This window comes from Pongo pygmaeus, chromosome 19 (genome assembly GCF_028885625.2).
Source record: "Pongo pygmaeus isolate AG05252 chromosome 19, NHGRI_mPonPyg2-v2.0_pri, whole genome shotgun sequence".
Taxonomy (NCBI): Eukaryota; Metazoa; Chordata; class Mammalia; order Primates; family Hominidae; genus Pongo; species Pongo pygmaeus.
In genome coordinates, this window is record NC_072392.2 from 100,295,297 (window position 1) to 100,322,296 (window position 27,000).

General features: G+C 60.5%; 4 protein-coding genes across 19 annotated transcripts; 2 read left to right on the plus strand and 2 right to left on the minus strand.

Moving 5' to 3' along the window:
• The first annotated feature begins 178 nt into the window (after window positions 1–178).
• On the plus strand, window positions 179–2,765 carry RAC3 (Rac family small GTPase 3). Of its 3 annotated transcripts, none has more exons than XM_054457415.2 (6): window positions 179–363; window positions 958–1,029; window positions 1,281–1,398; window positions 1,517–1,579; window positions 2,003–2,162; window positions 2,262–2,765. In XM_054457415.2, exons 1-6 carry the CDS (start codon window positions 329–331, stop codon window positions 2,390–2,392), a joined length of 579 nt encoding a protein of 192 aa, XP_054313390.1. In that variant the 5' UTR covers window positions 179–328; the 3' UTR covers window positions 2,393–2,765. The 3 variants fall into 3 exon arrangements, with proteins under 3 accessions (XP_054313390.1, XP_054313391.1, XP_063512602.1); XM_054457416.2 differs by having other exon boundaries at window positions 201–363; window positions 2,003–2,166; XM_063656532.1 differs by lacking the exon at window positions 958–1,029 and having other exon boundaries at window positions 208–363.
• A 1,544-nt stretch (window positions 2,766–4,309) lies between these two features.
• DCXR (dicarbonyl and L-xylulose reductase) lies at window positions 4,310–6,303 on the minus strand. Its single transcript, XM_054458626.2, has 8 exons — window positions 6,208–6,303; window positions 6,027–6,124; window positions 5,437–5,591; window positions 5,299–5,341; window positions 5,122–5,221; window positions 4,812–4,876; window positions 4,619–4,736; window positions 4,310–4,493 (listed from the first exon to the last, which is right to left on the minus strand). Exons 1-8 carry the CDS (start codon window positions 6,257–6,259, stop codon window positions 4,390–4,392), a joined length of 735 nt encoding a protein of 244 aa, XP_054314601.1. The 5' UTR covers window positions 6,260–6,303; the 3' UTR covers window positions 4,310–4,389.
• Window positions 6,304–16,849: 10,546 nt separating this feature from the next.
• Window positions 16,850–20,934, minus strand: RFNG (RFNG O-fucosylpeptide 3-beta-N-acetylglucosaminyltransferase). Its single transcript, XM_054456574.2, has 8 exons — window positions 20,668–20,934; window positions 20,462–20,510; window positions 19,828–19,930; window positions 19,568–19,721; window positions 19,099–19,187; window positions 18,858–19,023; window positions 18,211–18,296; window positions 16,850–17,740 (listed from the first exon to the last, which is right to left on the minus strand). Exons 1-8 carry the CDS (start codon window positions 20,932–20,934, stop codon window positions 17,659–17,661), a joined length of 996 nt encoding a protein of 331 aa, XP_054312549.1. The 3' UTR covers window positions 16,850–17,658.
• On the plus strand, window positions 20,201–26,650 carry GPS1 (G protein pathway suppressor 1). 14 transcript variants are annotated; one of them, XM_063656024.1, is made up of 14 exons: window positions 20,201–20,259; window positions 21,424–21,627; window positions 22,443–22,535; window positions 23,035–23,216; window positions 23,679–23,991; window positions 24,081–24,158; window positions 24,344–24,404; window positions 24,921–25,006; window positions 25,182–25,276; window positions 25,467–25,572; window positions 25,652–25,732; window positions 25,811–25,948; window positions 26,021–26,155; window positions 26,232–26,650. In XM_063656024.1, the coding sequence occupies exons 2-14, from the start codon at window positions 21,475–21,477 to the stop codon at window positions 26,304–26,306; spliced, it is 1,596 nt and encodes a 531-aa protein (XP_063512094.1). In that variant the 5' UTR covers window positions 20,201–20,259; window positions 21,424–21,474; the 3' UTR covers window positions 26,307–26,650. The 14 variants fall into 14 exon arrangements, with proteins under 14 accessions (XP_063512094.1, XP_063512095.1, XP_054312534.1 ...); XM_063656025.1 differs by having other exon boundaries at window positions 20,244–20,259; window positions 23,691–23,991; window positions 24,347–24,404; XM_054456559.1 differs by lacking the exon at window positions 20,201–20,259 and adding an exon at window positions 21,010–21,132.
• Window positions 26,651–27,000: the final 350 nt, after the last annotated feature.

The following is a 27,000-nucleotide window of genomic DNA, read 5'->3' on the forward strand; positions in this document are numbered from 1 at the left end:
GATCGCTGGGCTCTCTCCGGCCTGCGCTGCGCGCCGAGGGACCCGCAGGAGACCCCCAGGCCGGGGACGCGCTGGAGGCGGGGGCGCCGCAGCTTGCGCAGCTCTGCCCGGGTTCGGGCGGCCCCGCCCCGCCAGCCGCGCGGCCGGGCACCCCCCTCCCGCCCCCGCCCCCCGCCAGCCGCGCTCGGCTGTCTCCGCGCCTGGCGCTCGGCGGCGCTCGGCTGTCTCCGGCCGCTCGCTCGGCGCTCGGGTCCGCGGCCGCTGCGGCGCCGGGCATTTCTCCGCAGCTCGGCTCGCGGCCGCGCCCGCCGCCGCCCGGCCCGCGCCCATGCAGGCCATCAAGTGCGTGGTGGTCGGCGACGGGTGAGTGCGCGGCCCGGAGGCCGCTCGGCTGGGCTGGGCGGGAGGGGGGCTCGGGGGCTCGGGGCGCAGCCGGGGCGGGGCGGGGCGGGGGTGGCGCCCGGGTCCTCGCGAGGCGGCCCCGCCGTACCCCGCCCGAGCCGCGTGCGTCCCGGGGCCGAGGAGGGCGGGGTGGGGCGGGGCGGGGTCCGCGGGCCTCCAGCTCGGGCCCACCTGATGCTGCCCGGCTCCCGCCTGGGCTGGCTGCCGGCTAGGCGGGGCCGCCGCCCTGTCCTCCCAGTGGGTGGGGCCAGGCCTCTCACCTGGGTTGAACCCTCAGCCGGCCCCACCCTCTCCTGCCGCCAGCCTCGGAGTCGGGGCCTCTGCCTGGGGCCCCAGTGTTGGGCGCCCTGCGCCCTTATTCACCACCCCAGCCCCCGGAGCCCGGCCTGCCCTGGTCGTCCTCCAGCCCTAGGTCGCCGCGGATCTGGTGGGCTGGGTCCCCCTCTCGACCCCAGACGGCCCTAACTCGCCCTGGCTCTGGGAGAGGGGGCTGCCCTTGTTGGGCAGAGGGTCCGAGGCCGGGCCCGGGAGCCACGTGGCTTGCCCTGTCCGCAGCGCCGTGGGGAAGACATGCTTGCTGATCAGCTACACGACCAACGCCTTCCCCGGAGAGTACATCCCCACCGTGTGAGTGTGGGGGCTTTCCGGGAGCGCACAGGCCCTCCGTGTGAGTGTGGCATGGGGGGACACGGGCAGGGTCTCCCCTGGGCTTCCACGTCGGCTCAGGTGGCCCTGTCTCTGGGCTTCCCGGCTGGAGCCAAGGTGCTGGCCAGAGTTCTAGTTCCGCGCAGACTCGTGAACCCCAAGACGCAGGCCAGCAGGGCTGGGGGTTTCTGGGACCCCTCCCAAGCCCTGACGCTGCCCTCACTGCTTTGCAGTTTTGACAACTATTCTGCCAACGTGATGGTGGACGGGAAACCGGTCAACCTGGGGCTGTGGGACACGGCGGGTCAGGAGGACTACGATCGGCTGCGGCCACTCTCCTATCCCCAGACTGTAGGTGACAGTGGGGCCAGCCCTGGGAGCTGGGTGGGTCCCTGAGGTCTGGACGAGGGAGGGAGCAGGGCCCTGGGGAGCCCCTGACCACTCCACCAGGTCCCCCCTTTTTCCCAAGGATGTCTTTCTGATCTGCTTCTCCCTGGTGAGCCCCGCCTCCTTCGAGAACGTTCGTGCCAAGGTAGGGCAAGGCTGGGAGCTCCTGTGGGGAGAGGGCTTGCCCCAGTACCCGCCCCGACAAGTTGTCCTTTAGAGGCAATTGAGATACGGTTCTGCCTGGGGTAGGCACATGGAGTGGGGTCTGAAGATGACCGTGGGGGCTGATGGGGGGCCGTGGTGGTGGCCGCAGCTCTCAGAACAGAGGGGTTCTCTGGCTGCTGGGGATGGGCCTTGACTGGGAGGCCCTGGGAGGTCTCCAGGTTCCCTGGCTGCGTGTTTGTTCCTGGTATCTCCCCACCAAATCCGCGCCTGGTCACCCCTTGAAGGAAGAAGAGCCAAGTGTAGCTCTGGAGCAGTAGTGAAAGTCCCTGAGGGCCGTGACTTGCTCAGGTGGGGCTGGGGTAGCAGACTGTGGGCCTAGGGGTCAGAGCATCTGTCCCTGCAGTGGTACCCGGAGGTGCGGCACCACTGCCCCCAGACGCCCATCCTCCTGGTGGGCACCAAGCTGGACCTCCGCGACGACAAGGACACCATTGAGCGGCTGCGGGACAAGAAGCTGGCGCCCATCACCTACCCACAGGGCCTGGCCATGGCCCGGGAGATCGGTGGGTAGGCGCTGGCAGCCTGCAGGGGAGGGGCGGGCAGGCGCGGGAAGGGCCTCCCCGTACCCCACCCTCACCGTGTTCCCTCCTTGCTGCCGCTAGGCTCTGTGAAATACCTGGAGTGCTCAGCCCTGACCCAGCGGGGCCTGAAGACAGTGTTTGACGAGGCAATCCGCGCGGTGCTCTGCCCGCCCCCCGTGAAGAAGCCGGGGAAGAAGTGCACTGTCTTCTAGAGCCCTGGCCCACCGGAGCCTGAGGGCTGGCGGGGAGCAGCCCTGGGCGTGTCCGCTGTTGTGTTGAGACGTGTGGTGTCCCGGAGTCGGCTGTGGGGAGCGGCGGGGGTGGACGGGGGGAAAGCATGGGGATGAGGCTGGGTGGCAGGATCCTGTCCTCTCTGCCGCCTCATTCTGGGGTGTGGCTCCAGCCTTCCCTGGCCCCCGCCGGAGGCCGGGAGGGAGCAGGGTCTCCCTCAGGGCTGCAGGGGCAGGTGCAGGGAAGCCCCAGGATGGGCTTCCCTGGAGGGGGAGGGTGGGGGGGAGTTCTGTTCATTGTGCCCCGAGGTGGGGCAGCCCCTTCTTATTTTATACAATAAACATTCTCCACCTACACCTCTTGCGTCTCACTACCTGCTCTTCTGCCCTGGGGCAGTTTGTTCCTAATTCCCCCACGTGATGGTGCAGAGGGTCCATCACATCCCAGCCGCACTTTGCCCCAGCTGCACCTCACCCCAGCCGCACTTTGCCCCAGCTGCACCTCACCCCAGCCACACCTCAGAGCTGAGTTCCCAAAGGCAGCACTAAGCTTCCTCCCTACCCCAGGGGAAGAGTGGCCTGCTGAGCTGCTCAGCCCCCAGAGGAGCCCACCCAGATCAAAGCAATAGCTAGTGCATTGAGCCCTAGGGATGATTGCTTGGCTGTGTACAAGGCCTCCCTCAGGCTGATTTGTGCCTCTGGGGCGGCACATGTCGGGGAGGGGCGGGCTGGTTCTCAGGCAGCTCCTGTTGTGCTGACCGGGGTGGTCTGAAAAGAGGCTGAAGCAGGTCAGGCCTCTGAGCCTCATGGGAGCCGAGGCAGCCTCCCCCCATCCCTCAGCTCCTCCGGCTGGCACTGGGAGTAAGGGCAATCCAGGCAGAGGGGCAGAATGGAGGAGGGCACAGGGGTCGGGGTGTGGTGTGGAGAGCGAAGAGAGCAGCGACCCAGCACAGTCCACTGACACTGAAGCCAGAAACGGTGGGCCCCGAGCTATGGTCTCGGGATTGGAGTCACTCGGGACTGGAGGGTGCCATGAGGACCACCGTCTGATTCCGCCTTGGGCTGTGTGGGGGCAGCTCCTACTGGCTCAGGAAAGCCGACTGCTGAATTCTCAAGAATTTTGCTAGCCAGTTGTTAACCATCATTAATTAAATTATAGAAGTTTCCAATTTGTGTTATTAAAAGCAAAATCAGCAAACGTCATTTCCTAGTTATTTCTGCATACACGACTGTTTTCTCTGCCCCTGGGTTATGTACATCTGTGGGACCTATGGACACAAACACCACATAACGGGGTGCCGAGGGCATCTCCTCCAGCTCCACGTTCAATGACATCTAACTGATAGCTCGAAATCAGCTGTGGTGGGAGAAGGCTTGACTTACGGTTACTTGTCTAGACTTAAGATGATAAAATGCAGATTAGACTTCAGGGTGCTGTGTCTGTGCTCATTACGTTGTGAATAGCACAAGTTGAGGAAACACTCTTCTAGTTTCCGAAAACCATATCTGATTCAACAAAGTGGCTTAGATCACCGACGAAGTGGAGAAGCTTGATGTCCTCCTTGTTTCCCTTTTGTCTTACTCATTAGCTTGAAGGAAAAGGAGCCAACCGTACACTCACAGAGCAGGTGATCAACACTTACACGCACACACCATCTCACCCCAGAGGTTCCGGACAGGCCCAAAGGCCAACCTTGCTGAAATTCACCACCCTCTTTGGGAGCTGACCTTTCACCACCTCCCACCTCCCTGACAGAACTGGCCAGGCCTGAAAACCTCAGGAGTGGGAGCCAGGCTCCCCCTTGGATTGGAATGTGAATGTCATGAGTCTCTGCCCGCATTCCACACCTGGCCCCAAGCCCCCAGCTACCTGCTGGCAGCCTAGGAATAGCACATAGCCTGGGCAGCAGAATCAGGTTTATTGGAGGGATTGGGGGTAGGATAGGCACGGCATGGGGTTTGAGGTGTGTGGAGGGAGCTCAGCAGGCCCAGAAGCCCCCTTCCACCGGCATAGTGGAACCCGTGGTCATGCCGCTTCGGTCACTCAGCAGAAAGAGGATGGCGTCCACCACGTGCTCTACCTCTGTGGGCAGGGCGGGGTCAGGGCAGAGAGTAAGGAGGCTGCCGCCTATCTCTCCCTCCCACCTCTGCCCAGGGCAAGCACAGGGACTACTGGCACCACGCTGGCTGGGCTCCCACCTGACTCACCAGCAAACTTGCCAAGTGGGATTCGGTCCAGCATAGTCTTGGCTTTGTGGGGGTCACTCCAGGCCGCCTGGCCCATGGGCGTCATCACCACTGTGGGGTTTACTGCATTCACTCGGATCTATACCGGGACAGCTGGGGTCAGCAGGGCAAGTGGGGTGGCCTAGGTTGGGGGAGGTACCCCAGCCCTGCTCACCTTGTGGGGCCCGAGCTCTAGGGCCATCACCTTGGTTAGCATGTCCAGGGCACCCTTGGTGGAGCCTATGAAGAGGAACCCAAGCTGGCTGGGGCTGGGGTGGGTGATGAGGGTGAGGCTGGGGCTGGGGTGGGTGATGAGGGTGAGGCTGGGGCTGGGGTGGGTGATGAGGGTGAGGCTGGGGCTGGGGTGGGTGATGAGGGTGAGGCTGGGGCTGGGGTGGGTGATGAGGGTGAGGCTGGGGCTGGGGTGGGTGATGAGGGTGAGGCTGGGGCTGGGGTGGGGCTGAGGACACAGCTGGGGCACTCACAGTAGACGCTATGGTTAGTTACTGCCCGCTTGGAGCCCTGGCTGGAGACATTCACGATGGCCCCTGGGACTCCCCGGGCTATTAAGCCCCTGGCTACAATCTGGAATTGCAGCGAGACGGTGAAGCAGAGCTGGCATCACTCACCAGAATTCCCGTCCAGCCCACAGGGCAGCTCACCTGTGACACCTGGATGGCCGCACGCAGGTTCACCTCAACGGATCTAGAGGCCGAGGCACAGACCCTGGTCAGAGATTAGGGCTGCTGCCTCCTCCAGGACAGCCCCTCCCTGAGGTTCCTCCGCGCTCACAGGCTCACCTGTCAAAGGCCTCCTTGGTGACCTCCAGGAAGGGCTGCAGCAGGGCGACAGCGGCGTTGTTCACCAGCAGGTCCACGGGGCCCACGCTGCCCAGCGCCCGCTCGGTGGCCTCCCAGTCACCCAGGTCCACGCACACGGGTTCTATCCCCGGGCACTGTGTGTATCAGGGGGCAGTAACCAGAGGCTCTGTGCCCAGCAAGCGGCACAGCTGGGGACTGGGGCTGGTGACCTTTCAGCCGGACAAGTAAAGGATTAGGAGTTCCGGAGGTGTCAGGACTGTGGGGCCAGCAGCCGGGCGCTCCCTCCGGCCGGTTCACTTCCTCCCTGCGCCCGAGCGACTCCTGCCCGGGGCCTGCTTCGCAGCCATTTAGGCCTCTTGCTGAGCCCGGGGGCCCTGGCGGCTCTGCCGGCCACCCGGCCGCCCACGCAGGCCACCAGCCCCGAGAGACGGTGCCAGGGCGCCCAGGCCGCAGTGAGAAGCGCAGCGCCCGCGAGGGGAGGCGGAGTCGCGCACAGAGGTACCGCCCCCGCTCGCTGGCGCCCCCTCCTGGCTCGCCGCCTCGCAGCGCTGGGACCCGGCGGGGCCTACCTCGCGGACGAGGCTGTCAAGATCCCCCTGCGTCCGGCTCACAGCCACCACCCGCGCGCCCGCCGCGTGCAGCGCCTGGACCGTGCCGCGCCCGATACCTGCCGGGAGCGGGCTCAGTGAGGGCGTCCCCTGCCCGCCTCTGCCCGCCGCCGGCCTTTGCCCACCTTTCCCCGCCGCCCACCTTTGCCTGCCCCGGTGACCAGCACCCGGCGGCCAGCGAAGCCCAGCTCCATGTCGGCACAGTCTCCGCCCTCCGCGCTGGGGCTGCGGAACTTGAAGCTCTGGCCACGGTGGGCGGGGCGCGGCCGGGCCAATAGCAGGGCGGCCTTCAGATAGGCGGCGGGGACATTCAAATAGCTGCTCCCCGCTGCAGTGATTGGCCGAAAGGAGTGGGCGCGACGGGGCGGGGCGGGGTCTCCGCTGCCTCAGGGACGGGTCTTTTGAAGTGCCTGGTGTGACCCATCCTCCGTGCTTGAAATCGATTTAGTGGACCCTGGCTAGCATATTTGTCCCTGCCAAGATTATTGCAAAAAGACGATGTGGTAGTTAATATCAGAAAGAATGTGTGGTTAATATCAGGAAGAACACGTGAAATGGAGAATTTCAGGGCTAACATTTCTTGTTTTGTTTCTGAAAACATCGGCATGTCCTAAAAAGTGTCGCCTGTGCCCATCATCTCACAGGCTTGGGAGCAGGACACCGCCGGCTCACTTTAAAGCCAAGGGAAAGAATTTGGACAACAATCTGGAGAAGACATCAGTGTCAGCAGAGCTCCACTTTCATCTGTGGGCGAAGGATTACCTAGGTGCCAAGTCAAGAGACTGAAGACACAAACTGTTTCAGTATAATAAAGAAAATAGGCCGGGCGCGGTGGCTCACACCTGTAATCCCAGCACTTTGGGAGGCCGAGGTGGGAGGATCACGAAGTCAGGAGATCAAGACCATCCTGGCTAACATGGTGAAACCCCATCTCCACTAAAAATACAAAAAATTAGCCGGGCGCGGTGGCGGGTGCCTGTAGTCCCAGCTACTCGGGAGGCTGAGGCAGGAGAATGGCGCGAACCCAGGAGGCGGAGCTTGCAGTGAGCCGAGATCGCGCCACTGCACCCCAGCCTGGGCGACAGAGCAAGACTCCATCTCAAAAAAAAAAAAAAAAAGAAAATAGTTAAAATAAAAATAGTCATAATACAAATTAGATATAAAAATGATCATGGTTAATTATCAATCATTAGTATAAACATTATTAATCATTAGCTTTTAATATTACTCTTTGTTGCATTACTAATATAACCTAGGGACATTGTGAGAAGTGACCTAGAAGGCAAGAGGTGAGCCCTCTGTCACGCCCGCCTAAGGGCCGCTTGAGGGCTCCTTGGTCAAGCGGTAATGCCGTTGTCTGGGAAGGCACCCGTTACTTAGCAGACCACGAAGGGGAGTCTCCTTTCCTTGGAAGAGTCAGGGAACACTCTGCTCTACCAACTTCTTGTGGGAGGCTGGATGTTATCCAGGCCTGCCCGCAGTCATTCGGAGGCCTAAACCCCTCCCTGTGATGCTTCAATGTTCACGCTCCTTGTCCACTTCCATGCTCCTCCCGTACTCCTGGTTCCTCTTTAAAGTTCGTAGTAGAGAGCGGTAGAAGAAATAGTGAAAGTCTTAAAGTCTTTGATCTTTCTTATAAGTATATACAAGAAAGCGCTGTGTATGCTGTCTTCTCTGTCTGTTTCAGCTACCTAAAAGAGAAGGGCCCCCTGTCCTATGATCACGTGACTTGCTTCACCTTGTCAATCACTTGGAAGATTCACCCTCCTTGTCTTGTATGCAATAAATATCAGTGCGCCCAGCCGTTCGGGGCCACTACTGGTCTCCGAGTCTTGATGGTAGTGGTCCCCCGGGCCCAGCAGTTCTCTCTTTATCTCTTTGTCTTGTGTCTTTATTTCTCACAATCTCTTGTCTCCGCACACAGGGAGAAGACCCGCTAAGCCCCATAGGGCTGTACCCTACATTCATCTGAAAGGGACTTGAACCCCAGGTCACCTCGGACAGCCAGCCTCCGGCCAGGGGCACCTTTTAGAAGTTGAATGGGATAGGAAGGGATTGGAGTCATGGAAGTACATGGTGGTCCAGCAAAGACCAGCATTGCTTCCTGAGGCTTTGGGATCAGTTACAGATAGATGTGTGTGTGTGCACCCACACACACTGGGCCTCCATGTAAAAGCTACTTTGTTCTGTGGGACACGGTAGGAAGTCTAGAACTGCTACCCTTCTGTAGCCAGGAGTATGGAACTGGTGACTGTAGGGCCTTTGGATCATCTGGGGCTTTGGGCCCAGAGAGGTGAACAGGCCGGAGGCAAGGGTGGCCAGGCACAGCAGGAGGCAAGGTCCTGGTTTGTTCTCGAGGACAGCCAAGTGCATTGTCCACATCAGACCTGGCACTGCGGCCAGTCCAACCCCCCCTTGGCCGCCCTGTAAACTCTGCTTTCTGCCCCTACCCTTGGAGCCTGCTTTCTGCCTGCCAGCAGCCAAGGGAAGGACACCCCTCAACCTGTCCTTCCTGGAAGGCCCATCTGCTTAGACCCCTCCAGTGGCCTGCACGTGCCCCCAGGAGAGTGGACCAGGCCTCACTGGTCCTGTTATCCGTGGCTCAAGCCCTGCTCCCTGTGAGTCCTGCTGGCTGGTGAGAAGCACCCTCGGCATCCCCTACCCCCACCCTGTGCCCTGTGCCCTCCCAACCACTGCCTGGAGGGCCCGATCCTGGCCCCTAGCCCTCTGCCCTCTTGCCCAGCGTTGGAAGATTCCCAAGGTCTGGGTAAAGTTACCAGTGTCCAGATTCCTTCTTGAGCTCGCACCAATGTTACACTTTTCCTGGAGTCAAAACGGGAGTTAACACAAGTATATAAATGACAATTAATACATCGGATAGCTTGATTGTTCATCCAAATTTTGATATTTCCCACTAACAGCATGTAAGGAGGCTTAACACAACTCTGTATAGGAATAGTCACGTTGGAGGTGAACAAAGCAGAATGTCTGAATCTACACTGATACTGAGGGAGAGGAGCAGTGGTGGCCACGCCCGATGTTCTCTGCTGTAAAAAAGCAATTTGAAGGGCCGGGTGCGGTGGCTTATGCCTGTAATCCCAGCACTTTGGGAGGCCAAGGCGGGTGGATCACGAGGTCAGGAGATCGAGACCATCCTGACTAACACGGTGAAACCCCGTCTCTACTAAATGTACAAAAAATTAGCCAGGCGTGGTGGCGCGCGCCTGTAGTCCCAGCTACTTGGGAGGCTGAGGCAGGAGAATGGTGTGAACCCAGGAGACGGAGCTTGCAGTGAGCCGAGATCACACCACTGCACTCCAGCCTGGGTGACAGAGCGAGACTCCGTCTCAAAAAAAAAAAAGCAATTTGAGGTGCCCGGGGATGCTGAAGAGGTAGAGTGGCATACCTGGGTTGAGAAAAATTATCGTAATGCCAATTGGAGTCCCATAAAAGAGGACTGGCATCAAAAAGAGGAAAAGGGTTCAAAGGGGATTTATCATGGGGTTCAGAAGCACGGACGCGAGGGGCGGTAGCAGGGACAACAGACAGAAAAGTTTCCCCTTCCCATACTCGCAGTCTGGACGTGGCAATAGCCAATTTCCAAAGTTCTGGGTGTTCTGGGCTCAGAATGGGGAGTATCATACGAGGCCTCGGGGGATAATGTCCTTATCTTCCCATTTTAAGGGAAAGAAAGAGCTGAACCTCCTATACAAAGTAAAATGATGATCCTCATTCTTCCAATAAGAAATAAAACAAGTAGCCTCCAGGCATTCCCTTCTGCCAGAGGAGCAATTGTTTTTTAAATAGACCTTTGGTGCCCAGTCTATTACTAAACCATATGAGTCAGTTTTTTTTTTTTTTTTTTTTTTTTTTTTTTTTGAGTTGAACAAGCGTTTCTGTGAATCGGACCAATGAACGTTTCTACGCAACTACCAAAGGGAATCGGGTTCCCACATGCACTTAGGAAAAATAAAAACCACGTTGGCGCGCCAGATACCGGGGGAACCAGCCCTCAATATTTCAATGTAGGTTCTTTCTATTTTCCATAAGTATTGGCTGGCTGAGAAATAAAGAGAAAGAGTACAAAGAGAGGACTTTTACAGCTGGGCCTCCCGGGGTGACATCACATATCTGTAGGACCCTGATGCCTACCTGGCTGCAAAACCAGCAGGTTTTTATTAAGGATTTTAAAAGGGGAGGGGGTGTAAAAACCTACTCCCTGTAGGTCACAAATAACACACGCTTCAAAGGGCAAAAAGGAGAACAAAGGCACTTCAGGAGGCCAAGGCCAGTGGATCACCTGAGGTGAGGAGTTTGAGACCAGCCTGGCCAGCGTGGTGAAACTCCGTCTCTACTAAAAATACAAAAATTAGCTGGATGTGGTGGCACGTGCCTGTAATCCTAGCTACTCAGGAAGCTGAGTCAAGAGAATGATTTGAACCTGGGAGGAGGAGGTTGCAGTGAGCCAAGATCGCACCATTGCACTCCAGCCTGAGTGACAAGAGTGAAACTCCGTCTCAAAAAAATATAAAAAATAAAAAGTTAAAAAAATTTTTTTTAAATAAGGCTGGGCGCGATGGCTCATGCCTGTAATCCCAGCACTTTGGGAGGCCGAGGTGGGCGGATCACGAGGTCAGGAGATCGAGACCATCCTGACTAACACAGTGAAACCCCGTCTCTACTAAAAATACAAAAAATTAGCTGGGCCTGTTGGTGGGCGCCTGTAGTCTAAGCTACTCGGGAGGCTGAGGCAGGAGAATGGCATGACCCTGGGAGGCGGAGCTTGCAGTGAGCCGAGATCACGCCACTGCCCTCCAGCCTGGGTGACAGAGCGAGACTCTGTCTCAAAAACAAAAGATTGAGCCCTCAGAGACACAGGTGCAGTGAAACCATTAAATGGAGGCCAGTAGCATGTGAACCACACAGGCAGGGCCGGTGCTCCCTGGAGAGGTGGGAGGAAGACATGACTGAGAGAGAGCACAGGGGACCCTGGGAGGGAGAGGCCACCTGTTCAGGGCATCATGTGTGTGTGCACACACGCAGAGGCACATGCCAATGTGAGCACATGCATTTGGGCATACACACAGGGACACACACAGGCACACACGGGCATAGAAACACATGAGCATTCACACGGGGACACAGGCACACACGGGTGTAGACACACATCAGCACGCACACGGGGACACAGGCACACACAGGTGTAGACACACACATCAGCATGCACACGGGGACACACACAGGCACACACAGGTGTAGACACACATCAGCATGCACATGGGGACACACACACACGGGTGTAGACACACATGAGCATGCACATGGGGACACACACAGGCACACACAGGTGTAGACACACATCAGCATGCACGTGGGCACACAGGCACACACAGGTGTAGACACACATCAGCATGCACATGGGGACACACACAGGCACACACGGGTGTAGACACACATGAGCATTCACACGGGCACACAGGCACACACGGGTGTAGACACACATGAGCATTCACATGGGGACACAGGCACACACGGGTGTAGACACACATCAGCATGCACACGGGGACACAGGCACACACGGGTGTAGACACACATGCGCATGCACACGGGGACACAGGCACACACGGGTGTAGACACACATGCGCATGCACACGGGGACACAGGCACACAGGGGTGTAGACACACATCAGCATGCACACGGGGACACAGGCACACACGGGTGTAGACACACATGCGAATGCACACGGGGACACAGGCACACACGGGTGTAGACACACATCAGCATGCACACGGGGACACAGGCACACACACACACACATGGGCATGCACACGTGAGCACACATGGCAATGCATGGACTAGGCAGCCACACAAATGCACACATGAAACACATGTGAGCATGCAGGCCTGAGCATGGGGGTGCACACGCTGCAGCTGACAGGCCCACAGACATGCGTGTATACACATATGTATCCACACCCCCCACAGGCATGCACAAGTGAATATGTGTGTAGACACACAGTCGCACACGGACACACATGCTCTGGTCCATGGTGGCGAAGAGGACCCTGGAAATCAGCAGCTTCGGCCTCGATGTTGTTCTCTGTGAGGATCCCTGCTAGGAGTCAGGGTTGGCCAGGACCCTGTCCCTGGGCTCAAGTCCTCCTGCAGGAGAGCCACCCTCAGGAGGGGACAGACCCTGATGCTCCCTGAAGCTGGGCCATGAGGCTGAGCTTGGTGGAGAGCAGGTGAAGGCGGCCGACGTGGTTACAGGTCTTGGGTGGCTGCTGGCCTTCCTGGCTGAGCCAGGTTTGCACCTGGTGCTCGGAGCTGGGCCTGAGTCTGGAGCCCTGGGAAGTAACCATAGGTGGGGGCGGGGGAAAGGCTCCCGCTCCAGGAGGAAAGCCAAGGGCTCCCTAAGGCCATATTGTTTTTGCTGGACAATGAGGGGGTCAAAAAGACCTAAGAACCCCCAGCTCCCATCTTCCACGGGACAGCTGGCCGGTCCTTCCAGCTCTCAGGATGGTCCCATGTGGCGAAGCACCAGCAGGGGCCACTGTCCCTAAGACGACCGGATGGGGGTGTGCCCTCCTGTTTGCATCTGGCCTTCTGAGCCTCTGTAGTCCCTACAGGGAGGAGGATGTGGGGCTCAGGCTTTCCCGGGAGCCCAAGGCCAGGAGGTATGATCAACTCTGGGGTGTCTGTGGGCTCTGTGCTAGGCCCTTCCTGCCATAAGCAGCCCCCCACCCCCACCCCGTGGAGGAGCATTTGAGCTCACGGACGCTACAGAGAAAGTTTCCTGCAGGGTCTCCTCTGAGGGCCGTGGAAAGCCATGTGTAGACACTCAGCCTGCCCCAGAGCCTTTGGTGCCCCAGAAGTAGAGGCAGGAGCCCTCCCCACCACCTCCATGTGCCCTGTGCCCGGGCGCCCAAGCCTGTGGCTCCCCCAGCATGGGCTGGGCAGGTCCTTCATTGCTCAGACCCCAGGCTTCGGGACGTCGCATGTTTTGCGGTCTGCGCAGCGAGGACGTGCTGGGTGGGAAAATGAACTCCAAGCCACGGCCTTCCTGGCCATTCTGTTGTCACCTGTCCTTTCCTTCACCTGCCGTGAAAGTGCAATCTTGCCTCGCCGCAACCTCCACCTCCCGGGTTCAAGTGATTCTCGTGCCTCAGCCTCCCGAATAGCTGGGATTACAGATGCCCCGCTAATTTTTGTATTTTTAGTAGAGACAGGGTTTCACCATGCCTAGCCAGGCTGGTCTCAAACTCTTGACCTAAGATGATAGGCCCACCTCGGCTTCCCAAAGTGCTGGGATTACAGGCATGAACCACTGCAGCCAGCCAGTTCTTCTTTTTTTTTTTTTTTTGACAGAGTCTCGCTCTGTCGCCCAGGCTGGAGGGCAGTGACATGATCTTGGCTCACTGCAAGCTCCACCTCCCGGGTTCATGCCATTCTCCTGCCTCCACCTCCGGAGTAGCTGGGACTACAGGCGTCTGCCACCATGCCCAGCTAATTTTTTGTATTTTTAGTAGAGATGGGGTTTCACCGTGTTAGCCAGGATGGTCTCGATCTCCTGACCTCGTGATCCGCCCGCCGTGGCCTCCCAAAGTGCTGGGATTATAGGCGTGAGCCACCACGCCCGGCCAAACCCGGCCAGTTCTTCTTTAAATGTTTGGTAGAATGTACCAGTGAAACCATCAGGCTGAGGACTTTTCCTTGTCAGGAGTTTTTTGATTACTGACAAGGCTGGAGTGCAGTGGCACCATCACAGCTCACTGTACCCTCAACTTCCTGGGCTCAAGCCATCCTCCTGCCTCAGCCTCCCGAGTAGCTAGGATTACACGTGTGCACCACTGTGCCCAATTATCAATTTTTTTTGTAAAGACAGGGTCTTGCTAAATTGCCCAGGTTGGGTTCAGGTGATCCTGAATCTCTGCCTTGCAAAGTGCTGGGATTATAAGCATGAACCACATGCCTAGCCTCTTTTTTCTTTCAATTATTATTTTATTATTTTTTAAAATTTTTGTGGGTACATGGGAGGTATATATATTTATGGGCTACCTGAGATGTTTTAATACAGGCGTGCAGTGTGACAGACACACATCACGGACTATGGGGTGTCCACCCCCTCAAGCATTTATACTCATTTTAGTATTTTTTTAAAAAATTTTTATTATTTATTTTTTTTTTGAGACGGAGTCTCGCTCCGTGGCCCAGGCTGGAGTGCAATGGTGCGATCTCGGCTCACTGCAAGCTCCGCCTGCCGGGTTCACGCCATTCTCGTGCCTCAGTCTTCTGAGTAGCTGGGACTACAGGTGCCTGCCACCACGCCCAGCTAATTTGTATTTTTAGTAGAGACGGGGTTTCACCGTGTTAGCCAGGATGGTCTCAATCTCCTGACCTCGTGATCCGCCCGCCTCGGCCTCCCAAAGTGCTGGGATTACAGGCGTGAGCCACCGTGCCCGGCCTATTCTAGTGTTATTTTTAAGCTGCTCCACACAGAGCAGGGCTATGCCACAGGCAGCGTAGCTCAGAGTAGCCTTCTTTTTTAATGTAAGGTTTGCAACTGTAAATATCTCCCTTAGCAAAATGGTATCTCCTAAGTTTTAAGTTGTTTTTATTTGTCTCCAGGTATTTTGTGATATCTTCCTTGACCCACCGGCTAAGAGTGCGTTGTTACATTTCCACAAATTTGTGACTTTTCCAGATTTCCTTCTGCTGTGGGCTCAGAGATGAAACTTTGTATAATACATTTTATTCTGTTTAAGAGATGGGGGTCTCCCTATGTTGCCCAGGCTGGTCTTAAATTCCTGGGCTCAAGTGATCCTCCCGCCTCGGCCTCCCAAAGTGCTGGGACTATAGGCTTGTGCCACTGTGACACGGCTTAGTATCTATCTTTTAAAACACACTGAGACTTGATTTGTGGTCTAACATCTGGCCTCTCCTGGACAAAGTTCTCGTGCGCTCGAGGAGAGCATGTGTTCTCTTGCTGTCGGGAGGCGCTCTCTGGACATGTTGGAGCTGGTGGTTTCCTGCGTTGTTCGAAGCTCCTAGGGCTGAAGGGAGGTGTCCACTGAGTGTGGACACTGTCTCATCAGGTGCCGTGACACGCTCCACGTGACCTGTGCCTGTTACCACGTCGCTGCCTTGCGGGCCTAACAGCACCTGCCTATGGGACCTTGGCTGGTTTCTTCTCACCAGGCCGGCCCCCTGGAGCCCCCCTGCCTCCTCCAAGCCCCGTTTCCTCCAGAGGGGTGGCCGGCCCTGGTTCTCGCCTCACCCCCGTCCATGCTGTCTCTCTGTAGCTGGAGCCAACTGGGTCCAGCAGGGACTTGGGCCTGGAACGGCCAGAGGCTCTTCCCAGAACATCGAGCCTGGGACTGGCCCTGCCCGGGAATGGTTATTTGAATCAAAGTGGAAAACTGCTGATTTGAAACGTTTATAAACATAACCCAACAATACAAAAGGGAGCAGCGTAACTGGTGACTTAGGAGAAAAGCCTCAGGACCTCGTGGACCTGAACTTAGGCCAAAAGAAATAGGGAGGATAAACGAGACAGGGTGACCTCCCGGACCGGGCACTGTGCAACCTCAGAGTGTGGCTTAAACACGAATGACCATCTCCTTTCTGTTAGACAGCAATAACATGCTTTAGGTTTAAGACCAGTGTTGGTAGAGTTGAGGTAAAACAGATACATTATTTTCTCAGAGGAGCTGCAAGCTGGACTCTTCCGGAAAGCGCGTGTCCACCAAGATTTGCTAGAGCCTCATGCCCTGGAAACAACCCACTGGGGATACTTTGTCCCTAGACACCCTTTCTAGTGGCGTGAAGGCATTCTAGTCCACGTTCCCCACACTCCAAGGATGCCGGGCCCGTGTGGCGCAGGCTTGGGAGGGAGGTCCACATGAGGTCAGAGGAAGGCGCAACACCCAGACCGTGCATCCAGGAGAGCCAGCATGAGGCCCCGAGGCCACGCGGGCAGACGCCCACTGCAGACGCAGGGGACGCAGGGGACGCCTTCTCTTGGGGCGTCAACAATTCTGCAGCAATTTTCAAGAATTCACTTTTCTCTCGTTTCTGTCGAAATGCAGGTTTCAGACTTGCTGAAATTCACCCAACACTTGTTCTGAGCCCAAGAATTCCTCTCCCAGCCCAGAGCCTGCAGTGGATAAAGCCAGGGGCCTGGGCTGTTGGCTGAGGACACAGTCATGATTAACCTCAAGTCTCCTTGGGGTGCCTTCTACTCCAGGCTGAGCACAAATGAGACAGAAACCAGCGAACTCCACGCGGGTTATGTGGGTGCCTCCTCTCTGCTCTCCACACACCCATGCACAAGTGCACACACCCACACACGCAGACACTGCCACGCACACACCCACTGATGCACACAGACGCACACAGGGTGGATGCTCACCTATATGCACGTAGACACCCGCTCTCATGTGTCCACTCAGCCTCGTGTACACGCCCATGCACACCCACCCTCATACACACCCACGTGCACCTGGCTCCACACAACACACGGGAGGAGGCAAGCACGATGCTCAGGAAGGCGGCCTCTCAGGGCAGCGTCCGGTGTCCGTCCCTCCCGGCAGGACCCTCGCACGCCACCTCTGCTGGAGATTTTGGCTTCCAAAGAAGAGTCTGGTGGGTTCAAGGCTGGGTGGGCAGGACGGCAAGGATACAGCCCTGCCTGGGACAGAGCCTTCCTGGGGTAGAAGGGGGACATGGCAGGGACCCGAGGAGAGCTGGGCTGGTGGGTGACTAAGACAGGAGCCATGTGGAGTAAGGACAGAGACTTTACTCGTGCTCGGCAACAGCAAAGCAGGAGGCAGAGGGGAGATGACGGCCCCTGTCCCATTTCCCTCCATGGAAGGCACCAGGCAGGGAGGTGGGATGGGCAGGTCAGCGGAACAAAGACTCCTGTTGTTTACGGGCCCAGGCACGGTGGGGCAGGAGCACGACCCAGAAAGTAGTCCCGAGCCACAAGTCAGAGCGGAGAAAACATCTCTGTGGTCCCAGTCAAGAGGCCTCCGAATGAAGCGCCCGGACTGGGAGCAAAGCTCTGGCCGAGAGCATGACCTTCCCGAGCCTGAGTCCCACTGTGGTGCCCGGCCATGCACCCGGCCTGCGGCAGAGAGGGCGGCGTCCCCCACAAAGCCTGCCAGGCTGAGCCCTTGCAATGGCCGTGGCTAGGCCAGGACCTTGGCTTGGAGCCTGCTCTTCGGCACCTAATCAGCCTAGCACCCGCCTTCAGCAACAGGTAATGGAGCCTGGATGGCAGCTCCCTCCCAGGTGCTCAAGTGCTGGGGTAGAAGCCTGTTCCCATGGGATCAACTCTGCGGCTGGGTCGGGGGGAGGGGCACTGCGGCCCTGGCCATCAGCCTAGCTGTCTTCGTTCTCCCAAAACACCCATCACCGCAGCCCACCAGGGGCTGGGAGGGGGGGGCTGCAGGTTAGCCAGAGGGTCTGCCAGGTGCCTGCATCTCACTGGTGTAGCCATGGCATCTGAGGGAGCCCACCGAGGCCATAGGGGGCTCTGGCTCCCCGCGCCTGGGACAGAGCCAGGCAGCCCTGGGTCAGGGGTGGTTGGTGTCACCGAGAGGTCGGGGCGCCCTGCTTCTGCCTGGGACACCAGTCTGTGTCTGGGTAGAGAAGGCAGTGGATAGACTTAAACCTGGGGAAGGAAAAAGTGGGGGTCAGGGCTGTGGGTGGAGGGAGAAGTGGGGGTCAGGGCTGTGGGTAGAGGGAGAAGTGGGGATCAGGGCTGTGGGTAGAGGGAGAAGTGGGGGTCAGGGCTGTGGGTGGAGGGAGAAGTGGGGGTCAGGGCTGTGGGAGGAGGGAGCACTGGGGATCAGGGCTGTGGGTGGAGGGAGAAGTGGGGGTCAGGGCTGTGGGTGGAGGGACCAGTGGGGGTCAGGGCTGTGGGTGGAGGGAGAAGTGGGGGTCAGAGCTGTGAGTAGAGGGAGAAGTGGGGGTCAGGGCTGTGGGTGGAAGGAGCAGTGGGGGTCAGGGCTGTGGGTGGAGGGAGAAGTGGGGGTCAGAGCTGTGAGTAGAGGGAGAAGTGGGGGTCAGGGCTGTGGGTGGGCGTGCTGATGCCAGAGCCCCTGTGGGGCTTAGGGCCTACCCATGCCACTACCCACTCACCGTGTGGGGTCCTGATGCAGGCTGAAGCCTCCAGCCACGTTCACTACGTTATGTGGGTTCTCAGGACCCCCATAGCTCAAGGTAACCTGGGAGAGAACGGTGTGGGCAGAGTGTGTGGCCTGGTCTGGTCTCGGGCCACGCCTCCCCCTGGCCAGGAGCCCTGCTAGAGCCCCCTTGCCCACCCCCTTCTCCCCAAGTCCTTGGGGAGGCCAAGCTTGGGAACAGCATTGAAGTGTGGCATGAGCTGAGCAGGGGGACACCTCAGGTGGAGCCTGGGGGACAGAAAGTAGGGATCTGAAACCTCCAGAGCAAAGCTGACCCTCATTCCCTCCCTGCTCCATGTGATGGGACCTGCTCCGACTCACCATCACCATACAGACCACACCCACTGCCCAGCTGGCATGGGGCCTCCCTGGCCCGAGAACTGTGCTTCTCCCCTCGTTCCTCTGCCCCAGACACCATACTCCATCTGTACCTGAGGACCCTGTGTCCAGCAGGCCAAGGGGCCTGTCCAGGGTCCACCCCCAGCCACATGCAAATCCCACCTGCCTGCTCAGCCGGACATCGGGCCGGGGCAGTGGGGCCCCTGGGGTAGTCAGGGTGGGGCAAAGCCCATGTGGCAGAGGCACCCGGAGTGGCGCCTGTACCTGCTGGAGCAGGGTGTCCGGCGGCAGCCTCTGCAGGTTCTCCAGGTGAGAGTGGAAGAGGGCGCTGTGCAGCAGGCGGGCGCCCAGGAGTCCCTCCACGATGTAGCCCACTGTGCAGTCATCCGGCAGCCGCACCTGCTCAGCTGTGCTCATGAAGCTGCCCAGGCTGGGGGGAGGCCGGTCAGCACCTTTCAGGTCTCAGCCTCCGCCTCCCAGCCCAGGCAGCTGGACCCCCACTCACCTGGCCCATGGGCTCATCTTGAGAGCAAGGCCTCTGCTGAGGCAGAAACCGGCCCCACCAGTAGCAAACCAGAACTTCACCGTAGTCACCTGAAGATGGGGTGCCAGTCAGAGCTGCCCGGGACAAGGCTTCTCAGCCCTGACTCTTCATGGGATTCCCCAGGCATCTTTATTAAGCTGCCCCTTAGGAGATCCCACCCAGGTAACAGAAGCTTTCTGGGGCAAGAAGGGCCGGGGGTTTCTGCAGGCCATTGACCCGTGGCCTCCACACCTTCCTCACCTGGCCCAGACACCCCCTCTCTGCCCAGTAAGGTGAGGGCCTCCTGGCCTGCTCCTGAAACACCACATGCAAACCACCTGGGTAGATCAGCTTGGGCTCCCAACCCTATGCCCTTCTCAAGACAGCTTTCCATGCTCTCTGCTGTGCCTCCCGGGCTGGTGTGAAGGAAGGAGTCTGCTCCGACACTCACAGTTCTGCCACCCTGGACCCTCTCGGTGGCCTCGATGGGGTGGTCCAGGCTGGGCCGCCCCAGGTAGACGTCCTGGCTGGGTGAGAAGCTGGAGAGCAGATGCAGGAGGCTCCTGGGGTTCACATAATTGTCATCATCCACGTGGCAGAACCACCTGTGGGCGAGGGGAGTCCTGGGCACGAGGGCCTGGCACGGCTGGACAGGAGGCCCCCACCCAGCTTGGCTCTGGGCTCTCTGCGGGTCGGGTCAGCGCCGCGTACTTGCGCCCGGACTCAATGAACTTGTCGTACTCCACGGACATCTTGCAGCAGAGGGCCTGACGGGTGCGCACCGCCGAGCAGTTGGTGTTGATGACACGGCCACCTGCGAGTCAGAGACACGGGAAGCACCCACGTAGAGGCTGGCACTGGGGTTGGGGTAAGGCCTGTGCCCCACCTGCCCCCAAAGGCCAGGGCACAACGTGGCTGTCTGACATGCCTGGACACCTTGCCTGGGTCCAACCACAGCCCTAGCCCTCACGCGCTGACCCTGCTGGTGCCCCCGAGACTGAAGCAGGCGGCCATCAGTTGGGATCTCTTGAGTGGAAACAGGACGGAGGCAGCTCGCCCTGACCTGGCCTGGAAGGGCGGATTCCCTACTGGCGCTTCTTCAGGGGACGTGGCACTAGCCCCACGCCCCGGGAAGCGGCCACTGTGAGAGGCTGGTGGGGAGCAGAGCTTGGTTGGCAGGGTGGGCCCTCCGCAGGCCGCGTGACCTGGGCAGCGTCGGGGCCTCCCCGGGCCTCGGGAGCCTGGGCAGAGAAGGGCACCCACAGCAGCGAAGGGGCCGTGGCTTCGGAGCGAGGAGGGCTCGGGGGGGCAGGTCCCACGGGAGCCGGGGCGGGGGGACACTCACCGCCCTGGAGCTCGAGCTCAGGGTCGTCCCCGTCGGTGAAGATAAACGTCTGGGGGATAAACAATCTATGAGGCTTCGGGGGCGCTGCCCAGGCCGGGGACCGACCCGCCTCGCGCGGAGCCTCCGGGGGCCTGGGCCGGGCCTAGACCCTGGGAGGCGGGGCGGGTGGGCGTGGGGCTCGCCGTCGGGGTCGGGGTCCGGCGCACCTGCCGGCGGGCCCGGGAGATCCAGGTGCGCAGCAACAGCCGCAGGCGCGGCCCGTGGTTCTTCCGGGTGGTCTTGACCGCGATGAAGACGTCGTCGGGCCGCAGGCTGGGGGCGGCAGGCCGGGATGGGGGCGCGCGCGGGGCCGGGGCGGGGGTCCGGGCCGGGGCGGGCGCGCGGGGCAGCGGCAGCGGCAGTAATAGCAGCGCGGCCAGGGCCGCGGCCAGCGCGAGGCAGGCCCGGCACAGCGCCCCACGCGCGCGGCTCATGCGGCCGCCGGGACCCCCGGCGCCGGGAGCGGAGAACCTGGCCAGAGCCGTGGGTGGGCGGCGGCCCCTTTAAGAATGCAGCGGCCCCGCCCCGCCCCGCGCCCCGGAAGCGACGGCTCCGCTGCCCCGGAAGTGGACGGCACGCCGCGGCGGGGTGGGTGCAAGATGCCGCTGCCGGTTCAGGTGTTTAACTTGCAGGTAACGAGCCGAGGTCGCCCTGGGCCTCCGCGCCCCCGCGCCCCCCGCCACTGGGGCCGGGCTGAGGTCGAGCAGGGGCGCGGGGCCTGCGCCTGGAGTCGGCCGGGCACGCTCCGTGCCGGGCCTCCGCGGGCAGCGCGCGTCGGGGGCTGCAGGGCTGAGGGCGCGTCTCCGCCGTGGCTGCGCGCTGCGATCGGGGGCCGCCGGGCCGCGCCCGCCCCGCCTCCCCTCCCAGCAGCTCACGGGAGAGGTTCCCGGCCGCCCCGACGCTAACGCTCTTTCTCCCTTCAGCAGCCAGCCAGCTCTGTGTCAGGGTCGGGGGGTGCAGAAAGTCAGGACAGAATGAGGGATAGCTCGGCCCCCAGCTCGGCCTCCTCGTCAGTGACAGATCTGTACTGCACCCCTCACAGCAGTAGGTCAGACCTCGTCCTGCCCGGCACGGCCGGGGACTTCAGCCTGAGCGCCAGCCTGTCGGCCTGTACGCTGCTCTACGAGGTACCTTCCAGGACAGGGACCCCCGAGCGAGGGAGGGGGGAGCAGGGCCCCGGCCGCCCCTGCTGTGGCTGGGCCCCTGCTGCTCTGCTGGCCGAGGACAGGGACGCAGTGCCAAGCGCAGGAGGGGAGGGAGCCCCGGTGGGCCCGGGGCCTGCGGAGGGAGCCGAGCTCTTGTTGCTTTTCCCGAAGGAGCGCGGGAGGCCCAACGGGTCCGGCAGGTGCCCGGCACAGCGGCTTTTCCAGCCTGTTTTGTTTTAAGCCGAGATCCTGGCTTCTCTGTGTCTCCCAGCTGGGGGCCATGAGGCTCCCTGAGATGACTCTTTTCCCCTTCTCCCAACCCCGTGGCGTGACTCTCAGCCCAGTATTGCTGCTCCGCTGCTCAGGACAGATTCCGGGGGCTGGTCCTCCTGCCTCCTGGGGTTGAGGTGGCGTCCCGTTCTTCTCCGTGGCTTGGAGGAAACTACATCAGGATGGTGGCTGGGAACGTGTAGGGGCCCTCAGAGGCCCCTGTGTAGTTGGTTGTCCCCTGTCTACTTTCTGGCTTTCAGAGATGAGCGGCTAGAATCAAGCGAGGGGTTTCTGCTTCTGAGCCTTAGAGTCTTGTGAGGAGACCCCTCCCTGATGTGCTGGCATAGGAGCCTGGGTGGGGGCGAAGGTGACTGGGAGGGCACACCTGGGGGACAGCAGCGGCGGGAGCGTGGTCCCATTGGCCTGGAAGATCTCGGGCACAGCTGACCTCAGAGAACAGTGCGGGTCTCTCGCCCTCCTGGGGCAGTCCCCAGGACGAGGTGCCAGGTGCCTGGCCCATGTTGCAGGGGGCCGTGGAGCCCATGCAGATCGACGTGGACCCCCAGGAAGACCCGCAGAATGCACCCGACGTCAACTACGTGGTGGAGAACCCCAGCCTGGTACGGAGCCCAGTGGGGGGACCTTAGGTATCAGTCCTGCTGAGGGGTCCAGGGCAGACTCCCCGCTGCAGCCTGCACAGCAGGTGGAATGATCCTTCTCCGTGATTTCTGTCGTCTTTTTCTGACCCTGAAACCATCAGCGTTTCTGATTGCGCACTCACATGAGGCTTGTAGCCCAGCTTCAGACGCTGCTCATGGAGAAGCCAGGGCAGGTCTCCTCCCCGCTCAGCCTGGCGACCAGCAGTCACTACTGGGTGTCTATCCCCGAAAGCCCCCCAGTGCAGGGTCCCACTCCCGAGGCTCCTGCCCCAGGCCCACCCCAGCGGTCTCTGCAGCGCCTGGGACAGCAGTCAGTCTCACACCCCCATGCCCGGTTCCTGTTATGGGCCCAGGGCGACATTCTGGCTGGGACAGTCGGGCCCCAACTCCTGACCCTCAGGGCCTGGGGCCAGGGTCCCACCTCACATCCTGCCTGACCCTTGTCTGCGCCTGCTCCCAGGATCTGGAGCAGTATGCAGCCAGCTACAGCGGCCTGATGCGCATCGAACGGCTGCAGTTCATTGCTGATCACTGCCCCACGCTGCGGGTGGAGGCCCTGAAGATGGCCCTCTCCTTCGTGCAGAGAACCTTTAACGTGGACATGTATGAGGAGATCCACCGCAAGCTCTCAGAGGCCACCAGGTGAGGCCAGGGGCTTGGTGAGAGGAAGCAGAGGCCACCAAGGGAGCAGGTGCCTGGGACTGGGCCCCCTTCCTGTGCCCTGCAACTCCCACCCCTGTGCTGGGAAGTCGGGCGGGTAGAGCTCTCGCTCTCTTTTGGCCAGCAGTGGAAGTGCCCTGTGTGTGTGTGGCTTCTCCTGTGCGTGTGCACGCAGGGCTTTGATTCCAAGGCCCAGCTTGATTCCAAGCTGTTGGAGACTGTGGCTCAGGGGCTGCCTCCCTGCTGGTTTCCCCACCTGGCTGTAGGCTCCTGGGGCAGCAGTTCTCTCTGTGGCCCTGGTGCAGACTGGTCCCTGGAGGTGGGGTTTGAGGCCAGCGGGAGGTGCCCACCTGTGTGCCGGTTGGGCCTTTGAGGGCAGCCTGAGATTGGCGGCTTCCTCCCCTCCTCCCTGGCCCCCGTGACCGTCGCCATCCTGACGGCCAGGTCCTCTCTCAGGGAGCTGCAGAACGCACCCGACGCCATCCCTGAGAGCGGCGTGGAGCCCCCACCCCTGGACACGGCCTGGGTGGAGGCCACGCGGAAGAAGGCCCTGCTGAAGCTGGAGAAGCTGGACACAGACCTGAAGAACTACAAGGGCAACTCCATCAAGGAGAGCATCCGGCGCGGCCACGACGACCTGGGCGACCACTACCTGGACTGTGGGGACCTCAGCAACGCCCTCAAGTGCTACTCCCGGGCCCGGGACTACTGCACCAGCGCCAAACACGTCATCAACATGTGCCTCAATGTCATCAAGGTCGGCCTGCCTCGGCGGGCGGGGGTGGGCAGCATGGCTGGGCCATTGGGGTGCCCAGGCTCACTTGGCTCTGCCTCCCCACCCGCCAGGTCAGCGTTTACTTGCAGAATTGGTCTCATGTGCTCAGCTATGTCAGCAAGGCTGAGTCCACCCCAGAGATTGCCGAGGTACGGGCCACCTCCTCAGAGACCTTGCCCCAGGATTCCTGACCACTGCTGGCCCCTCCTATCCTCCCCCACCTCATTCTCCCCCAAATCTGAATCTGCCTTCATCCCCTCTCAGTCTGGGGGCTGGGCATCGAGCTCTAGGAAATGTGGGACATGGGCCTCACGCATGTGGCTTCCTCCTACAGCAGCGAGGAGAGCGTGACAGCCAGACCCAGGCCATCCTCACCAAGCTCAAGTGTGCCGCAGGTGAGGGCCTGGGTCACGCCCAGCTGGCCCCACGTTCCCGTGTTGCTGAGTCCTCCCAGCCCAGGGTAGTAGGCTGGTCCCTGCCTCAGCCAGGGAAACCTTCCCTGGCAGGGCGCAGGATGTTGTGGGCACATGTACAGGTGTAGGTGGTGCCTAAAGTCTGCTCTAGGGAAGCCAGTGGGTGACATGTGGTCAGTGTCTGGCTGCTGTCACTGTGGGTCTGAGGCAGGTCTGCCGGCCCGAGCTGCTCTGAACCGGGGTGTCCTTTGCAGCCATGCTAGCGCCTAAGGCTTCCCTGCACGCCTGGCTTCAGGGAGCCTGCTCGGCATTGGTGGGGCTGTTTCCACCCATGACTAGAACATCTGCCCCAGCACTGAGGAACAGCTCCCAGGGCAGGAGAGGCCAGCGAGCCGGCTGGTGGTAGCGTTCTCCCTGGTCTCCAGGCATTAGCGGCTTCCCCAGGTTCTGGGGTCTTACCCCCTCTCCCCCCGCCCCGCCCCCGGCTCCTTCCACTAGGCTTGGCAGAGCTGGCCGCCAGGAAGTACAAGCAGGCTGCCAAGTGCCTCCTGCTGGCTTGCTTTGATCACTGTGACTTCCCTGAGGTGAGGCGCTCTCTGGGGACTTGGGAGGCAGAGCATGGGCTCATGGGTCGGGCTGCTTCTGTAGGAGGGTGAGGTCTCTCACAAGTGGGGTCTTAGGCATTCTCCAAGCGGATGATGGGCAGGCAGGGGTGGCCTGGCCCTTCACTGCCTGTGATGCCGGGTCTCTGCTCCTCAGCTGCTGTCCCCCAGCAACGTGGCCATCTACGGTGGCCTGTGTGCCTTGGCTACCTTTGACCGGCAGGAGCTGCAGCGCAATGTCATCTCCAGCAGGTAGGTGCCCTGGTCCTGCAGCCCTGAAGGCAGTCCCCATCCCTCTCCATGGCTGCTGCTTTGGCCTTGCGTGTCCTGGCCCCCTGGCCCCAGCGTTTTCTCAGGTGTTTGTCTGGGGACTGGTGTCCCACTGGCCACTTGGAGGGAGGAGCAGGCAGAGGACAGAGCTCTGAGGGGTCTGCCTCACCAGCTCCTTCAAGTTGTTCTTGGAGCTGGAGCCACAGGTCCGAGACATCATCTTCAAATTCTATGAGTCCAAGTACGCCTCATGTCTCAAGATGCTGGACGAGATGAAGGTGGGGCCCCGCCTGGGATGGGGGTGAGGTGGGGCCCTGCCTGGCCTCCCGTCCTGGTCCTGACCAGCCCCTTCCCCAGGACAACCTGCTCCTGGACATGTATCTGGCCCCTCATGTCAGGACCCTGTACACCCAGATTCGCAACCGTGCCCTCATCCAGGTAAGTGTGGGGGTCAGGCTGGCGCACGGCGGGCGGGCATACGGGGGGCTGTGGAGCTGACTTTCCTCTGCCCTGCAGTATTTCAGCCCCTACGTGTCAGCCGACATGCATAGGATGGCGGCAGCCTTCAATACCACGGTGGCCGCCCTGGAGGATGAGCTGACGCAGCTGATCCTGGAGGGGCTGATCAGTGCCCGGGTGGATTCACACAGCAAGGTGGCTGCGGGCTGCGGGGCGGTGGGGGCAGCCGGGGGTGAGCCTGGGCCCACTGAGCCTGTGCCTGCACAGATCCTGTACGCCCGGGACGTGGATCAGCGCAGCACCACCTTTGAGAAGTCTCTGTTGATGGGCAAGGAGTTCCAGCGCCGCGCCAAGGCCATGATGCTGCGCGCAGCTGTGCTCCGCAACCAGATCCACGTCAAGGTGGGCTGGCGTCAGGGTGGGCGGGCGCATGGTGTGTGGGGCCTGGTGGCTGAGCTGCTGCTTGTCTCCCCTGCAGTCCCCCCCAAGAGAAGGGAGCCAGGGGGAGCTGACTCCAGCCAACAGCCAGTCCCGGATGAGCACCAACATGTGAGGGGTGGACCTTGGCCTCCAGGACATCTGCACCCCCTCCCCATCTCCACGGACCTCCTGACCTCCAGGCGGCTCAGTGCTGCCTGCGGCCCAGCTAAGGGGCCTGGGCGCCGGGTGCCACCCAGCCTGTGTGCCCTTGCTGGGGCTGAGGAGGCAGGCGGCTGCTAGTTGTGGCCCTTCCTGGAAGGAGAGGCCTGCAGGGCTCGACCCTGTGGGTTTCTGTCCCCAGGGAGCAGACTGTGTGGCACCCAGGCCCAGCGGCACCATTTCCCAGACCCCTCCTGTTCCCGCCTCAGTCAGGTGCAGACAAGTGGGCGGTGTCCATTAAAGAGCAGACTCAGTGTTGCTCTTGGCTGTTCTTTTGTGCTGTGCAGGCTGTGGTCACCCCTGGGTGGCCTTGGGTTCCTGAGGGCTGTCTCCCTGGGGCTGGGTTTGGAGGCAGGGCCTGGTGAGAGAAATGAGCAGCCTGGCCCTCGGATTCAACAGCCCCCAGCAGCAGCCACTGTGCCTCGCAGGCAGTGCTTCCAAGGCTGTGAGGCATCAGGAAGCTCCCGGAGGCTCTGCCCACTTGCCTATGAAGGCGCCTAGGGGAGGTGGGGAGGGGACCTAAGCCCCCACTTTCGTCTGCGCAGATGCTGCCTTCATTTAGATGTATCCTGTTGTTCAGAAGCCCCCACTGGCCCCAACCGCACCTG

Coding starts and splice junctions, on each gene's coding strand:
- RAC3 (XM_054457415.2), top strand. CDS start 329: ATGCAGGCCATCAAGTGCGTGGTGGTCGGCGACGG. Junction 1,030..1,280: donor GGAGAGTACATCCCCACCGT/GTGAGTGTGGGG, acceptor ACTGCTTTGCAG/TTTTGACAACTATTCTGCCA. Junction 1,399..1,516: donor CACTCTCCTATCCCCAGACT/GTAGGTGACAGT, acceptor CTTTTTCCCAAG/GATGTCTTTCTGATCTGCTT.
- DCXR (XM_054458626.2), bottom strand. CDS start 6,259: ATGGAGCTGGGCTTCGCTGGCCGCCGGGTGCTGGTCACCGGGGCAGGC. Junction 5,222..5,298: donor CGGCCATCCAGGTGTCACAG/GTGAGCTGCCCT, acceptor CTGCAATTCCAG/ATTGTAGCCAGGGGCTTAAT. Junction 4,494..4,618: donor CCCACTTGGCAAGTTTGCTG/GTGAGTCAGGTG, acceptor CCCTGCCCACAG/AGGTAGAGCACGTGGTGGAC.
- RFNG (XM_054456574.2), bottom strand. CDS start 20,934: ATGAGCCGCGCGCGTGGGGCGCTGTGCCGGGCCTGCCTCGCGCTGGCC. Junction 18,297..18,857: donor CGGACACCCTGCTCCAGCAG/GTACAGGCGCCA, acceptor GTTCTCTCCCAG/GTTACCTTGAGCTATGGGGG. Junction 17,741..18,210: donor CTGCATCAGGACCCCACACG/GTGAGTGGGTAG, acceptor TTCCTTCCCCAG/GTTTAAGTCTATCCACTGCC.
- GPS1 (XM_054456559.1), top strand. CDS start 21,010: ATGCAGCGGCCCCGCCCCGCCCCGCGCCCCGGAAGCGACGGCTCCGCT. Junction 21,628..22,442: donor CCTGTACGCTGCTCTACGAG/GTACCTTCCAGG, acceptor CCCATGTTGCAG/GGGGCCGTGGAGCCCATGCA. Junction 25,007..25,181: donor ATCACTGTGACTTCCCTGAG/GTGAGGCGCTCT, acceptor TCTGCTCCTCAG/CTGCTGTCCCCCAGCAACGT.